Raw genomic sequence first — 15,872 nt, 5'->3', positions numbered from 1 at the left:
TAATTCTGCTACTACTGTACTAATACTGCTACAGTACCACTACTAATACAGTACTGATACTTTTACAGTACCCATAGTACTACAGTGGTAACACTACTACAGTACTAATGTACTAATACGGTGGGTGACCGTGGCTAAGTGGAGAGCAGGGCCGCCTTTCAATCAGAGGGTCAGTGGTTCGATCCCCGGCTCCTGCTCTACTAGTCTCATGTCAATGTGTCCTTGAGCAAGACACTGAACCCCAAAATGTCTCCCGTAGCTGCGTCTACAGTAGATAGATACTGAATTGTAAGTCGCTTTGGATAAAAGCGTCTGTTAAATGACTGTAATGTAATGTAATACTATAGTCTGAAGCTTGTTTAAACTCGTGCTTTAGCCTCAGCGTGATGAAGTGTGAAGAATAAAAAGACCACGAGTGTAACCGATAGAACATAAACTACACAAAGAGGAGATCTGTGAACTCATCTCTCATATTAATGAACTACTTTATTACCTTTATACTACAGAAACAAGTATTAAATGTGTTATAAAGAAACAAAGGTTGAACATCCTGTAAACTATTTAAGACTTCCTGTTTCTAAAGAAACAATCTTCTTTGTTTGAACTCTAATCATTAAAAAGTGATTTTATCAATAAACTGACATTTAGAGATCTGATTATTCACTATGGTGAGTATAAGCTAAGCTTGAGTCATAGCAGGAAGTGTGTGTGTGTGTGTGTGTGTGTGTGTGTGTGTGTGTGTGGATCAATAAGTGCATTAGTCAAAGAGCTCAGATGCAGACTAAACTCACAAGGGGGGGTCTGCAGGTTTAGATATCTGCTGCAGTCAGAGGTTATTATGTGTGTGTGTGTGTGTGAGGTGGTTTGAGATGGTGTGTTCACTGACAGTATGTAAATTACACTCACTGCGAGGAGCTGCTGTCGATCCTGCTGAGCCTCACTGACCCTGAGAGAGAGACACAGAGAGACAGACAGAGAGAGAGAGACAGACAGAGAGACAGACAGAGAGAGAGAGACACAGACAGACAGACAGAGACAGAGAGACAGAGAGAGAAGCAGAGAGAGAGAGAGAGAGACAGAGAGAGACAGACAGAGACAGAGACAGAGACAGAGAGAGAGAAAGAGAGACAGAGAGAGACAGAGACAGAGACAGACAGAGAGAAAGAGAGAGAGAGAGAGAGAGAGACAGAGACAGAGAGAGAGAAAGACAAACAGACAGAGACAGACAGACAGAGAGAGACAGAGAGAGAAAGACAGAGAGAGACAGACAGAGACAGAGAGACAGAGACAGACAGACAGAGACAGAGAGAGAGACAGACAGAGACAGACAGACAGAGGCAGAGAGAGAGACAGACAGAGAGACAGAGACAGACAGAGTTAGCCGCTAGCTGTTAGCTTAATGCTACTAGAACTCTCTCTTAGTTTGACAGAGAACATGGCAGAGTCCGCCAGCAACCAGCAACCAGCAACAAGCAAACAACTTCTGCAAGATTCTTGTTTCTGCTTCAGATAATTATATATACCTATATCAAAACATATATATGTATATATACACATATATGTACACAACATGTACTCAACATGTGTCATGAATTCAGTGAATTAAAATATGCAACTTTGTTGAACATGTTAAACGAATAAAAACAGACGAGATGAGAACAGAACTACAAAATAAGAGCGTTGTTGTTGTTGTTGAACTCTGCTGAGCTCCACAGTTTATGAACAAAGCTGTCTCCATGGAGACGGGACTGCACAACAGAGAATCTGAGCAGCAGAGGAACAACTGCAGGGTCTGATACTAGTACCGGGTCCACCGGGAACCAGTTCACCTACAGGGTCTGATACTAGTACCGGGTCCACTGGGAACCAGTTCACCTACAGGGTCTGACACTAGTACCGGGTCCACCGGGAAACAGTTCACCTACAGGGTCTGATACTAGTACCGGGTCCACCAGGAACCAGTTCACCTACAGGGTCTGATATTTGTACCGGGTTCACTGGGAACCAGTTCAACTACAGGGTCTGATACTAGTACTGGGTCCACTGGGAACCAGTTCACCTACAGGGTCTGATATTTGTACCGGGTCCACTGGGAACCAGTTCACCTACAGGGTCTGATATTTGTACCGGGTCCACCGGGAACCAGTTCACCTACAGGGTCTGATACTAGTACTGGGTCCACTGGGAACCAGTTCACCTACAGGGTCTGATATTTGTACCGGGTCCAATGGGAACCAGTTCACCTACAGGGTCTGATATTTGTACTGGATCCACTGGGAACCAGTTCAACTACAGTGTCTGATATTTGTACTGGATCCACTGGGAAGAGGTTTTAATATTCTGACATTAGTTAATTCACTCCTTCAATGTTCAACAGTATTTATGGTGAACTGGTTCTGGTTCTCCATGACATCAGAGATCAGCACCTCCTCAGTCTGATGAGTCATGATAATTATCAGCTGATCGATCAGTGAAATAAATATATCAGAGTGACGTTTTACTTTAGAGTTATTATTGCAGAATGATTGTAGCACTTTGATCTGTTTGAACTATACAAATAGTTTACCCTAGCGAAGCCCTTATTTTGAAAAACACGACCGGAAGTCATCGTTCCCGAACCGGTCCAGCTTGACAGCCGCTATTGATCATAAATCAGGTTCTTATGTTCGGATCAATATGTAATTAGAGAGGCTCGTGCTGCTCGCCGATGGGCGGTCCGGTGTGCTTCCGCTGAGAAAAGTAGAGCGCAGACCGTAAACGCATCATTTAACCCTTTCCTCTGCATCGATCCGTTTATTTCACGAGGTTTTCGGGTGGAATCTGGTGCAGGTTTCTCTCCGCCGCGCTGCAGGTTCCCTGTGATAAAGATCCTGACTCAGCGGTCTGACGGACTGATGCCGCAGTGACGACACACGAGACACCGCACGCGCACATGGAACTCACACTTCACGTCACAAACATACAGACAATTAAACACAAGAAGAAGAAGAAGAAGAAGAAGAAGAAGAAGAAGAAGAAATAAAAGTGTACTCACTCCATGTCTGACTGTGGATCAGTCCGCTGCAGCCGAACCATCTGATCTGCATCCGAGAGAAGAAAGAGACCCGCCCATCGGGGGGGGGGGGGGGGGGGGGGGGGGGGCAGAGAGAGAGAGAGAGAGACACAGACAGAGACACAGAGAGGAGAAAGAGACAGACAGACAGACAGAGAGAGAGACAGACGGACAGACAGACAGAGAGACAGACAGACCGACAGAGAGAGAGACAGAGACAGACAGAGACACAGAGAGGAGAGAGAGACAGAGACACAGACAGAGAGAGACAGACAGACAGAGAGACAGAGACAGACAGACAGACAGAGAGTCACCGTGGTCAGTCGTGATGACGTCATTGATCAGGGTTCATTAAAGCTGATCAAATTAATTTAATAACTTATTAAATATCAGAATAAACTCTTTAAACGTGTTGATCTTTAAAACAGATGAAGTGATCAGTTCATCAGAGTCAACCTGTGCTGAGAGTCCAGCAGAGGGCGACGCCCCCACAGAGACATCAATCAATACATGACACCGATGATCACATGTTGTCTTTTCACAATAAAACACACTGCAGACACTCAGTTAAAGGGGAACTTTTATTTTGAAAGAATCATTAAAATTAGTGTTTCACTACACAAATTACCTGTGTGTGTGTGTGTGTGTGTGTGTGTATGTATATATATATATATATATATATATATATATATATATATATATATATATATATATATATATGTATATGTGTATGTGTGTGTGTGTGTGTGTGTGTGTGTGTGTGTGTGTGTGTGTGTGTGTGTCTCTAGATGAATCACATCTTTAACTCTTTAATCTTTTCAGAGAAAATGAAGAAAACAAATCTGATGAAAAGTTAGTCGTTATTTAGAGAAAGAAAAGTGTAAATATTAAAAGTATGACATGATGTAAACCGATCATTATGAGAGAAGTTGTGACGAAACGACTAAAAGAAAATAACTTAAAACATCTTTAACGAAGCTATTCTGAGGATTAAACTATTATTCCTCTAAATGACGACTTTGATCTTTGACTTGATTTGTTGATCTGTTCACACTTCAGACGGTTTAAAGTGAAACTACAAATGAAGCTGAACCAACGTTTAGAATTTAAAATAAATAAATAAGTTAAAGAGTGAAACGTGTGGTTGAAAGTTAAAGGACGGATTTTATCTAAAGTAGAAAACAAACATTTGTGAACAGATTTAGATTCAAGCAGCTGCTTTAAATCATCTGGAAAAGTACTACAAGTCCCAGAATGCACTGCTGTAGGAAGCATCCAATCAGAGAGTTCCACACTGTTGCCGGGCAGATTAACTCGTTGGATAAATTCTGACAATCGAATCGATTCACTTTTACATTTTGGATCAATTGAGATAAATTAAGTTAAGTTAATGTGACAGAACAGCTGAGGCTCATGGGAGATGTAGTATTTACAGCACAGAACGAAGTGTCTTCTTCACGACCAACATCTGATCTGAGATCTGTTAAAAGACAACACATGGTCCAAATATGAGAGACATTAAAACTCTGCTGGATCAGAACTTCTAACAAAGAAACAGGAAACACTCAAAGTGGACCTCAAAATAACCAGATTATAATCTATTCATGAAGATAAAGACACAAAGCTGATGCAGACGAGTTAAAAGTTCTCAGAATTAAGAGATAAATATAATTAGAAGATAAAGATTAACACATTGAGTTATATGAAGAAATGAGCACAAATGTATTGATAAAGATCTCATTACCAAATATTAATGAGATAATTATTCATTTGTGTTTCTGTTGGACTCAAAAACAAAAGTGAAACTAAAGTTGAAGCTGAACGCTGAGCTAACAGCTAACGGCTAACAGCTAACGGCTAACGCTGTACTGTTTATATTTGTGCTTTATCAATAAAGATCTGAGTTTTTAATAAAAGTTTGATTTGTTAGCAGACACTGTTTACTAAAGAATCAAACTGAAATCTAATCAAACAATGCGTTAATATCCGGACTCGTGCTAAAGTGCTAATGCTAGTTAGCAGGCGAGCCGAAGGCCCTGATCCAGCAGAGAGGAAGTGACAGGAAGTGATGTCACACAGGTGCAGGAAATGTAAAGGAAACCGTTTCTTTTGTTTACAGACTCTCGACTTCCTGTTTCATCGAGCGAGTGACTGAGCATGCTCAGTAATGACTCAACCAAAGGGGGCGGAGCTTCAGCCGACAGAACCCGAAGGAAACCTTTCGTCGGTCTGTTGGTATGTAACTATGGCAACAAGCAAAGTCTACTCCCCGTCTCCACCGGTCAGGTGGGCGGGGCCTCGGGTGGGCGGGGCCTCCGGCTCAGAACTCCACCTTGCAGGCGGGGAAGGTCTCCTCCTGCATGGCCACGGTGCTGTTGCTGCCCAGCACGGTGATCGACAGCTCCTTCTGCCGCTCGTGGGTCTCCTGGTACCACTCGTGCATCGCCAGCGAATCAAACGTTGGGATCAGAGTCACCTGAGGACACGTCAGGGAAACGGACCAATCAGAGAACAGGTCATGAGGAAGTGAAGCAAACAAATGTCACCGTGTGTTTTCACGGACCTGGACCTCCGGCCAGCTACTCTTCCCCTCCAGCAGGGCGTCCAGGATGCTCCTCATCGCCACCTCCTTCACCGGATCGTCTCCGCTGATGATGTAATACGAGGAGCGAAGCCGTCTGAACAGGTCCAGGTCCACGGTCGGAGAGGAACAGCCAGACGGCAGGTAGGCCAGGTCCACGTAGACCACAGAACCTGAGGAACCTGGAGAACCTGCAGCTTTGGAAGCTGGGAGGAAGTCAGAAGAATGAGATTAAAACTGATCAACCACACAAAGACCTAAAACCTAAATAATCTTTGTGTATCAGGATGCCAGGAGCAGGAAAAGGTTGTTTAACAGTGATGCTGTTCTACTGTCACATGACAAGAATGAGAAACTGAGGAGTGATGAATGAGACGAAGAACAAAGATCTCATTTAAGAGTCAAAAGACTTTGTTTGGCTGACGGTGCAGCTTTAAAAGCCTGGAGGGTTATGAACAGAACTCATGGGCCTTAAAGGAGACCTTCAGTATTATTATATAAAAGATACTCAAAAGTGCCAAAAACATGCGTTTTCAGGACTGGGCTTGCCTACCTGAGGATGAAGGTCTCACAGGACCAACTCTGGAGCCTCCAAGTGAGTTTCTGGACGACGGCTTCGTGTCGAGGCTGGAGGTCATCTTCAGGGACCCCATCGGGCTGCCGGCCTTGGACTTCCCGGTCTGGGCCGCGGTGCTTCCGGAGGTGGCCTTCTGCGTCTTCGCGGTGGGTTTCTTGGTTTTGACAGCTGAACTCTTCAGGTTCTTGCTGGCCTCTGAGTCGGCCATGCAGGCTCCAGGCTGGGGGGGTAATGGGGGTAAATCTTTGACCGGGGCCGGTGGGGGGTCATGCCCTCCCCTGTGGGAGTAGTGAGGACTGGGATGATCTTGTGGATGACTGGGCGGAAAAAGGCTACTGGAATCTTCATCAGAGTCCATCTCTGCGGTGATGGACGGACATTCCTCTGTACAGGGGGGCATGTCAGAGTCCGTGGCGGTCGGGACGGAGTCGCTAACCGATGTGGGAGGAGTTTCTTGGCTGTAGACCGAAGGGCAGTCGCTGCTGCTTTGATCCTGTGAGTGGTTGTTGTTGTCAGAGAGGTCGGGGGAGTCGGTGCCGAGGCCCGGGCTCACATGCTGCTGATGGTTGTCTGGAGTCTTGGGGTGCTGGAACTCACAAGGCGACACTAAGCAGAGATCGACGTCATGTGGAACGTCATGTGGAACGTCTGAGATGAGGTCTGACATCCCGTGGATGTGATCCTCTGATCCACTGAGCCCATTAAGGTTTGATCCCGGAGGTAAGGCCATCCCTGTGTCTCCAACATGTCCGTTAGAGCAGACGCCGTCTCCCACGGGGCCTTTGGATGGCAGCGCTTGCTCCAAAGAAACCGACAGAGATTCATCAACTTCTGTAGAGTGAGGAGAGCCCACCTCAGCTGGCATGGAGGTCTCGGTGGTGGAGGAGTCCGGCATAATGTCTTTGAAAGGACTGAGCGTCAAAAGACACGACTGTCTATTCTGAGACGACGTGGAGGTTTCCAGACCTTCCCTCAGGGAGCTCAGGTCGGAGGTCCTGTTGTCCTCAAAGCCCAGACCGGATCCTCTCGTCCCGAGGACGCCGTCGTCACCTAAACCCAGAACATCTTCTTCAAGGAACCGAAGGGAAGCCGTACGTCCTGCAAAGTGAGAGGCAGAGTTTGCATTGGAGACCTGGTCCATCTCCACACAGCGAAACGTCTCTGGACTCTCTACTGTCGAGGTCTGGTTCCCATTTGAGTTGTTCCCATTGTTGTCCTCCAATCGAAGTCTTTCAAAGTCAGCCGTCATGTCCTCAGGTGTGGACACCTTGGAGCGATCCGCCTCCTTCTGGTTCTCCTGCTCCTTTGAACCTGGTTTACCTTTTGTCCCTGAAGACGAAGCGTCTTTCTTTGGAAGAGTCCCTTCCTTTTTTAGACTCCCACTCTTTCCAAAAGCTTTCTTTACTTCTGTACTTGAAGCTCCACTTGTTGCTTTCTTTACTTCTCTAACCGGTCTGGTGGTTTTCTTCTCCTCTGTCCTCACATCCTTCTGTCTGTCTTTTTTTGGTTCAGGTTTGATGTCTTTCTTTGCTTTTGTACTTACAGTTTCTTTCTTTTTCTCTCCACTCTCTTCTTTCTTGACGACAGCGGCGGTGACCTTCTCGTCCTTCTTTTTCACTTCCTTTTTCTCTTCTTTTGACACATCTTTCTTTGGAACAAGCTTTTCGGTCGGTTTCGGTGGCTTTGATTTAGCATCTGGGTCCTTGAGTTTGGGCTTTTCCTCCCCTTCTTTCTTTTCTTTAGATGTGGTGTCACCTGCTGCCTTTGGCATCGTTTTCACCTCCTGTTTTCTGACATCCACTCGTGCGAGCTTCTCTTTCTGCGAGGCACTACTGGGTCTGAAGTCCTTAGACTGGGACTTAAGGCTTTCCCGACTCTCTGCTCGTTTTGGTTGTTTCTCAGGTTTGGATGTTTCTAGGTCCTTCAAACACACAACCGGATGTTTGAGGAAATCCAGATGTTTGAGTTTTTCAAGTCCTTCCAGAATTTTGGTCTGCGGCGTGCAGCCTGGGAAGAGGACACGGACGATTCTCTCCTGAGGACTGGAAGGATGCCAGACCAGCAAAGCACAGATGGAAACAAGGCACGGTAGAGGAAGATCTGAGCCCTTCACATCGGATCCGATATTTGGCCAAAACTGCATTAAAGCTTCGAGGTTTTTACTCCCAGTGACTGGATTCAGTGGGTACAGCTCCAGACGGCCCACTCCCATCTTTTGAAACAAGATAACTGGTTCTATACTGGGTCCGTTAGACCGGCTGAGAGGTTCAGGTTTGATGGAAAGTCTTTGTAAATTCTGCAGAGTGAGCGCCACCTGGTCACAACTCCGCAGCTCTCCTGGATCTCCCTGTAAGGACTTCAACCTGTGGGGAACATTGAGGAACACCACCCCGATCTCAGGGGAGATGAGGTTTTTCACCCAGTCCTCCTCAGTCTGAGATCCAGCAGACTCTTCCTCCTGCTCCGCTACCTTCCTCAGCAGCAGACTGTTCAGCCCGGGGAGATTGTCCACGCCGACGTGAGTCAGGAGCACCGAGTCGATTCTGTCCAGGTGCCGAACCAGTTTCCAGAAGCAGGAGCGGATATCCGAGCCGCCGTTCACCAGGACGTTAAAACCGTTAACGGCAAAGAAGGCCGAGTCCCCCCTCCCTCCGGGGAAGATGTAGCAGCACGGCCGAGAGAGCTTCAGGAAGCCCACGGTGCTCGGGGGCTCCAGGAGGTCGAAGAGGGACTCGGGCTCCAGAGACTCGGACAGGTACTCCGTGAACTCCTGCAGACCCTCCATCTCCGGGAGGACGGGGGGAGGGTTGATCTGGATCTGGATGTAGTCCTGTAGGTTGTGTTTCTCTAACTCAGAGTTCTTCCAAAGACCAACATCTGGACAGCTGAGGGTGAGGCGGGCCTTCATCACCGGGTCTGTAGAACTCAACATCTGTCCAACCTTCAAACAGAGACAGACGATCAGGACGGACGTTAATAAAAGGAGCCTTTCTAGTCTACATCACACACACACACACACACACACACACACACACACACACACACACACACACACACACACACACACACACACACACACACACACACACACACACACACACACACACACACACACACACACCTCCTCCTCCTCAAAGACGTGGATCAGGTCTCTCAGAGAGAAGCAGCCTCTCTGGAACACGATGTCTCCGGACTCTTCCAAACACTGACCGGCCAGAACCAGAAGTTTGTGATGAGACGGATCACAGACGAGCCGCCGCACCTGAAACACACACACACACACACACACACACACACACACACACACACTTTTGTATTTAGCCAAGCAGGACTGTGCTAACAGCTAACGTTAACTAGCTCTCCTCCTGCTGATTCACTATTGTACGGTTTGTTTACTGAACATCATCCCACTGACTCTTCTCCTGACTCGGGTTAATGTTAATGTGGATCCCTGAACAGAGATGATCTGGATCAGGTCCACACATGATGAACCAGACTCACTGTTCAGGGTTTAATGAGACACTTTTATTCACCTCTGAGCAGACGAAGTCGTGAGCCGGATTCACAACAACCTGAGTGTCCAGAACGTCTCCGCGGTGCTGCAGAGTCCTCTGTCCTGCAGGACGAACAGCAAACGTCAGGTCACAGTATGTTAGCAGCTAGGTTAGCAGCTAACATTGCGATCAACAATCAACACAAACTAACATCTTGAAATAAAACCTGAACATCCTCTACAGAACAGCTTCTTTACTGAACCCCCCCAGACCACCCAGACCTCTGGGTCTTCTCTGAGCAGAGGACCAGGTCCTCGTCTGAGCAGAGGACCAGGATCCTTCCGGCATGAATGTTATTCGTCACACTAGAGGCTCTTTATGAGGTTCATGATCTCGTGTTCCATTGAGTCCTCTATGGTTCAGGACTCTGTGGTCTGCAGGCTGTTCAGCAGAGTCTCAGCTGACTGTGTTTATGCGTTTCTCACACACACACACACACACACACACACACACACACACACACACACACACACACACACACACACACACAATGTCTCAGTGAAGTGTTGTGGCGGTCGGACGGTAAGAAAAGATCAAAATAAAAAGTAAACTAGGTTAAACACACACTGTACCCATGATAGAGAAGTACTTAAACTAATACTGCAGTACAGTGAAGCAAAGTACATGTAGAGTAATAGGATACATGTACTATAACAATACCTATAATGCCTATAATAAAGGCAAACTCCCGGAGGACCTTCTTAACTTCCAAGCTCTTCTTTCCACTTTCTCCTCCTCTCTATCTACTGCTAAAGCTGTGTTCTTCCGCTCTAAAATCCTAACCTCTGCTTCCAATCCTAAAAAAACTCTTTGAAACTTTCACTTCACTCCTCCAACCCCCACCCCCTCCTCCTACTTCCTCCATTCTCCCTGATGATTTTGCCAACTTCTTTGACAAGAAGGTAAACGATATCAGATCCTCCTTCTCTCAGCCCCTCTCTCCCTGTCCAATCCTGCCCCCACAGCTCTCCCTCCCATCTCCACGCCCCATCTTACCCTATCTGGCTCCTCTCTCCCCTAACGAGGTCCTCAACCTTGTTACGTCTAATCGCCCCACCACGTGCTCCCTTGACCCGATCCCTTCCCCTCTTCTTCAGTCTATTGCGACTGAACTCCTTCCTTTCCTCACCCACCTCATCAACACATCTCTTGTTTCACGATGCTTTCCCACGGCCTTCAAGACCGCCAGAGTCACCCCCCTTCTGAAGAAACCATCACTTGACCCCTCTGATGTCAAGAACTTCAGACCGGTTTCTCTTCTACCCTTTCTATCCAAAACACTTGAACGTGCTGTCTTTAACCAACTGTCTTCCTATCTCCACCAAAACAGCCTTTTGGACCCCCACCAGTCCGGGTTCAAAGTGGGTCACTCGACAGAGACGGCCCTCCTTGCGGTGACAGAGTCGCTTCACGCCGCGAGAGCTAACTCTCTCTCCTCTGTCCTGATTCTCCTGGACTTGTCTGCGGCGTTTGACACTGTGAACCATCAAATCCTCCTCTCATCCCTCGAGGGGATGGGCGTCTCAGGCTCTGCACTCTCCCTGTTTGCATCCTACCTGACGGGTCGATCCTACCAGGTGACCTGGAGGGGGGCCGTGTCGGAACCACGCATGCTGACTATGGGGGTTCCGCAAGGGTCAGTCCTGGGCCCCCTTCTCTTCTCGCTCTACACAACATCTCTTGGTTCTGTTATTCGCTCGCATGACTTCTCCTACCATTGTTATGCCGATGACACCCAGCTGGTCTTGTCATTTCCCCCCGGTGACACCCAAGTGGAGACGCGCATCGCTGCGTGTTTGGCTGACATCTCGAAGTGGATGACGACACACCACCTCAAGCTCAACCTAGACAAAACTGAGCTACTGTTCCTCCCGGGGAAGGGTTGCCCGCACCGGGACCTGTCCATCACCATTGATGATACCGTGGTGACACCAACTCGGACTGCGAGGAACCTGGGTGTGACCCTGGATGACCAACTGTCATTCTCGGCAAACATTTCATCCGTCACACGCTCCTGCAGATTCCTGCTCTACAACATCAGGAGGATTCGTCCCTTCCTGACTGACGAGATGGCGCAGGTTCTCATCCAGGCTCTTGTCATCTCCCGCCTGGACTACTGCAACTCTCTACTCGCCGGAGCCCCGGCGTCGGCCATCAGACCTCTGGAGCTTGTCCAGAAAGCTGCAGCTCGCCTGGTGTTCAATCGCCCCAAGTTCTCCCACACAACTTCCTTTCTCCGTTCTCTACACTGGCTCCCTGTAAGAGCTCGCATCCAGTTTAAGACTCTGGTGCTAGAATACAGGGCAGTGAAAGGAACAGCTCCTTCCTATCTCCAGGCCACGGTCAAGCCTTACACCCCCGCCCGACCACTTCGCTCTGCTGCCTCGGGGCGATTGGTCGCCCCGTCGCTCAGAGGTCCTGGCGGCCGATCGACCCGGTCACGGCTGTTTTCTGTCCTGGCCCCACAGTGGTGGAATGAACTTCCCACTGACGTCAGGACAGCGGAGTCGCTGCCCATCTTTCGGCGCAGGCTGAAAACCCACCTCTTCAGGAAGTGCTACCCTGAGCCTTCCACTTAGCGCTTATTGTTTTCATACTAGCTTGTTGCACTTAGTGTATTTGTACTACTTAGAGCACTAACTGTTTCTCTTGTTTCTGTACTTTGGCTCTGAGTTATGCTCTGCTTCATGCTCTTAGATGCTTGTTTGGAAAAGGAAATGTACTTATGACTTCTGGTGAATAGTAGTTCTTTTGATTACCAATGTTGATGCACTTATTGTAAGTCGCTTTGGATAAAAGCGTCTGCTAAATGACTGTAATGTAATGTAATACACTCGACCATGGGGGGGGGGGGGGCTCAGTTTAACGTTAACCATCAAAGTGTAAATAAAGTTTCACTGACGATCGTTCTCCAATAGTCAGTGAAGTGTGTTTCTATTCGGGCCGCAACGGATCAAACTCACAGTTCTTGAGCCACGGATCGGATCAGCAAAGAAAAGGGGAGGAGTCAAATATCACTTTGCTTTCCATTTATTAATAAAGAACTTGCATTGTAAGCATTGTAAACAACCGATCAGAGGAGAGCTAGTAACGTTAGCAGCACCGCTAACGGCTAACCAACGAAGGTTCACTTCAGTTACATTATGATGCCTTCAGGCTCTGCTCAGTGAACATCAGTACTGGCTGAAGGTGAATTATAACGTTATCATGATGTGTTCACATGTAATCTGTAAAATGTAGTTTTGGTGATGAACTTGAATATCTACTGAATCAGGTACTCAGGTCTTAAAGAGTCCTTCAGACACACAACAGGTGAGCTCCTCCTCACCTGGGACGTCCTGCGACAGGAAGGCCGAGTGTCTCGACACGAAGAGCTTCAGCTGCTGGTCCAGAACAGAGACGTCCAAGTTTACAGGCCAGCAGCGCACACCTGAAGTACACACATACACGGGTATAAGTACACACCAACAGGTATCAGTACACACACCTGAAGTACACACATACACGGGTATAAGTACACACCAACACGTATCATTCATAACCTAAATGTCTCGTCAGGCCCTGAATGCATCTTGTGTGTTGTGTTCACTGACTTCTGTTTGAGTAAGAATCAACACAACCTGTCACAGTATTATGGGATGTCTCCAGGCTGCATTATTCATCATGTTCAACCAGCAGCAGACTGTTTGAACTGGTCTACATGGTCTGAAGAGTTAGTCCCTCTGTGGTTCCTCCTTCCTCTGTCAGATAAACCATTTCCTCCTTCCTCAGCAAACAGGAAGCAGAAGATATTTAGTAACACCACTTCCTCTTTGTGTGTCACGCAGAACATTACACCAGCAGGAAGAAGACCAGCTGAACATCAACACAAACCACTAAAGCCTGACTTTAGCCTGACTATAGCCTGAACAAAGCCCGACTATAGCCCGACTGAAGCCCGACTATAGCCTGAACAAAGCCCGACTATAACCGAACTGAAGCCCGACTATAGCCCAACTGAAGCCCGACTACAGCCCAACTGAAGCCCGACTATAGCCTGAACAAAGCCCGACTATAGCTGAACTGAAGCCCGACTATAGCCTGACTGAAGCCCGACTATAGTCTGACTGAAGCCCGACTATAGCCTGACTGAAGCCTGACTATAGCCCGACTATAGCCTGACTATAGCCCAACTATAGCCTGACTATAGCCCGACTATAGCCCGACTGAAGCCTGACTATAGCCCGACTATAGCCCGACTATAGCCTGAACAAAGCCTGACTATAGCCCAACTGAAGCCCGACTATAGCCCGACTATAGCCTGAACAAAGCCTGACTATAGCCCAACTGAAGCCCGACTATAGCCCAACTGAAGCCCGACTATAGCCAAACTGAAGCCCGACTATAGCCCAACTGAAGCCCAACTATAGCCAAACTGAAGCCCGACTATAGCCAAACTGAAGCCCGACTATAGCCTGAACAAAGCCCGACTATAACCGAACTGAAGCCCGACTATAGCCCGACTACAGCCCAACTGAAGCCCGACTATAGCCTGAACAAAGCCCGACTATAGCTGAACTGAAGCCCGACTATAGCCTGACTGAAGCCCGACTATAGCCTGACTGAAGCCTGACTATAGCCCGACTGAAGCCTGACTATAGCCTGACTATAGCCTGACTATAGCCCAACTGAAGCCCGACTGAAGCCTGACTGAAGCCCAACTATAGCCTGACTGAAGCCTGACTGAAGCCCGACTATAGCCCGACTGTAGAACACGTGTAGAACACACGACTAATGGTAAACAGGTGTTCTATTCACATCTACTGAGGTCTTCTAGTTTGTTCTGCTGATCAATAGTTGTGATTATTGATTCGTGATCATCAGTTAAACTAGACCAGAGTGATGGTTCTACTGGGTTCTACTGGTCAGCTGCACTAGATGAACTCCTCCGTGTGAATCAGCTTCATTTAAAAACTGGTGACTTATTGATTATCAGTGGATCAGTTTTATGAGTAAATTAATGTGAAGCGGATCAAATCAAAGGTTTATGAAAGTGTCTCTGTGTTTGGACCGTTAACCTACTTTTAACAGTTAAGCTGGACAACATACTAAACATCCGGTGAAAGGAGATTTCCAAAATAAACGCCTCAGAATTGGAACAATGCTGCAACTTCTGACAATAATACTATTATTATTATTATTATTATTATTATTATTATTATTAAGTGATTACGATTTAAAAAAAGGAAAATACAAATTGTATTTCAAAGGAATAAAATGGACTCGCGCGTTTCTGTAAATTAAGCCTCAAACATCCGGATGTTAAACATCTACTCAACCTAAAGTTATAACAGCTTATTAAAACAAACATATTATAATACAGGATAGTAATATATAATACAATGTGTCCTCGTGTAACATCGTGTTTTAATAGACTAATAAATATTATAAAAGTTCCTCTGAATGAAGACGGTCCGACTTTAAACTAAAGAACAGCAGCCAGCTGCGTTAGCATGCTACTTGGTTAGCATGCTAAGCTAAACTCGTCTTTTAAATCTCGATAAATGGTTCAAGGTTTTGTTTTTACCGGTTTGAATGTGACCGAAAAGAGACAACAAAGTGCACGTAGGTTTAGTTCACGGTGTGGAGTGAAACCTGGAGAAAACCCGAACAGGGAGCCACTTTATATAGGGTTAACAAAGTTAGACCTGAGTTATTTTATTGTGAAGGGCCTCATTGACTTCCGGCCCTGTGTTCACGTTAACGTCTCCGGTACCGGGTAACTTTACCAGAACTCACCGGAGTCTATCTGCCGCTCCAGTAGACCGGCGGGCCGCAGAGAGCCGACCACCACGAGCACCGAGTAACCGGGAGAAGAACCGGAACCGCCGCCCCGCTCCACTGCTGCTGCTGCTGCTGCTGCTGCCGCCATCATGGTTTGGACCGTCCACTAATGACGTCACCCAAACATAAGCCCCACCCCGCTGGTACACAAGAGGCGGGAAAATGTTTGTAAGTGGCATAGAGGTCGACCAATCAGAGAGAAGAACTGAGCAGCGTTCACGTGCTGCTGAGGAGAAATATACGTTACAATACAAACCACAATAATATGTAATACACTATCTTTAA

The 15,872-nt window shown here is 47.1% G+C and overlaps 2 protein-coding genes across 6 annotated transcripts in view; both read right to left on the bottom strand.

Moving 5' to 3' along the window:
- Positions 1–3,100, bottom strand: part of palm1a (paralemmin 1a) — a 12,273-nt gene extending 9,173 nt beyond the window's left edge. For all 5 annotated transcript variants that reach the window (XM_068725511.1, XM_068725513.1, XM_068725512.1 and 2 more), the window contains exons 1-2: positions 3,035–3,100; positions 907–946 (exon numbers count right to left, since the gene is read on the bottom strand). In XM_068725511.1, the coding sequence (XP_068581612.1) occupies positions 907–946; positions 3,035–3,075 (81 nt within the window). In that variant the 5' untranslated portion in view covers positions 3,076–3,100. The remainder of the gene's footprint in view (positions 1–906; positions 947–3,034) is intronic.
- A 686-nt stretch (positions 3,101–3,786) lies between these two features.
- LOC137883704 (electromotor neuron-associated protein 1-like) lies at positions 3,787–15,675 on the bottom strand. Its single transcript, XM_068725279.1, has 7 exons — positions 15,543–15,675; positions 13,093–13,194; positions 9,744–9,826; positions 9,332–9,472; positions 6,187–9,151; positions 5,616–5,839; positions 3,787–5,528 (listed from the first exon to the last, which is right to left on the bottom strand). The coding sequence occupies exons 1-7, from the start codon at positions 15,673–15,675 to the stop codon at positions 5,373–5,375; spliced, it is 3,804 nt and encodes a 1,267-aa protein (XP_068581380.1). The 3' UTR covers positions 3,787–5,372.
- Positions 15,676–15,872: the final 197 nt, after the last annotated feature.

The sequence above is a fragment of the Cebidichthys violaceus genome, unplaced genomic scaffold (genome assembly GCF_023349555.1).
Source record: "Cebidichthys violaceus isolate CVI_PGR_0920_01 unplaced genomic scaffold, fCebVio1.0.p SCAF_35, whole genome shotgun sequence".
Classification (NCBI taxonomy): domain Eukaryota; kingdom Metazoa; phylum Chordata; class Actinopteri; order Perciformes; family Stichaeidae; genus Cebidichthys; species Cebidichthys violaceus.
Note: the sequence above shows the minus strand (reverse complement) of the source record. Positions and strands in the feature narration are given on the sequence as shown.

Coding starts and splice junctions, on each gene's coding strand:
- LOC137883704 (XM_068725279.1), bottom strand. CDS start 15,675: ATGGCGGCAGCAGCAGCAGCAGCAGCAGCAGTGGAGCGGGGCGGCGGT. Junction 13,195..15,542: donor GGAGCGGCAGATAGACTCCG/GTGAGTTCTGGT, acceptor TGTGTACTTCAG/GTGTGCGCTGCTGGCCTGTA. Junction 9,152..9,331: donor ACGTCTTTGAGGAGGAGGAG/GTGTGTGTGTGT, acceptor CTCTGTTTGAAG/GTTGGACAGATGTTGAGTTC.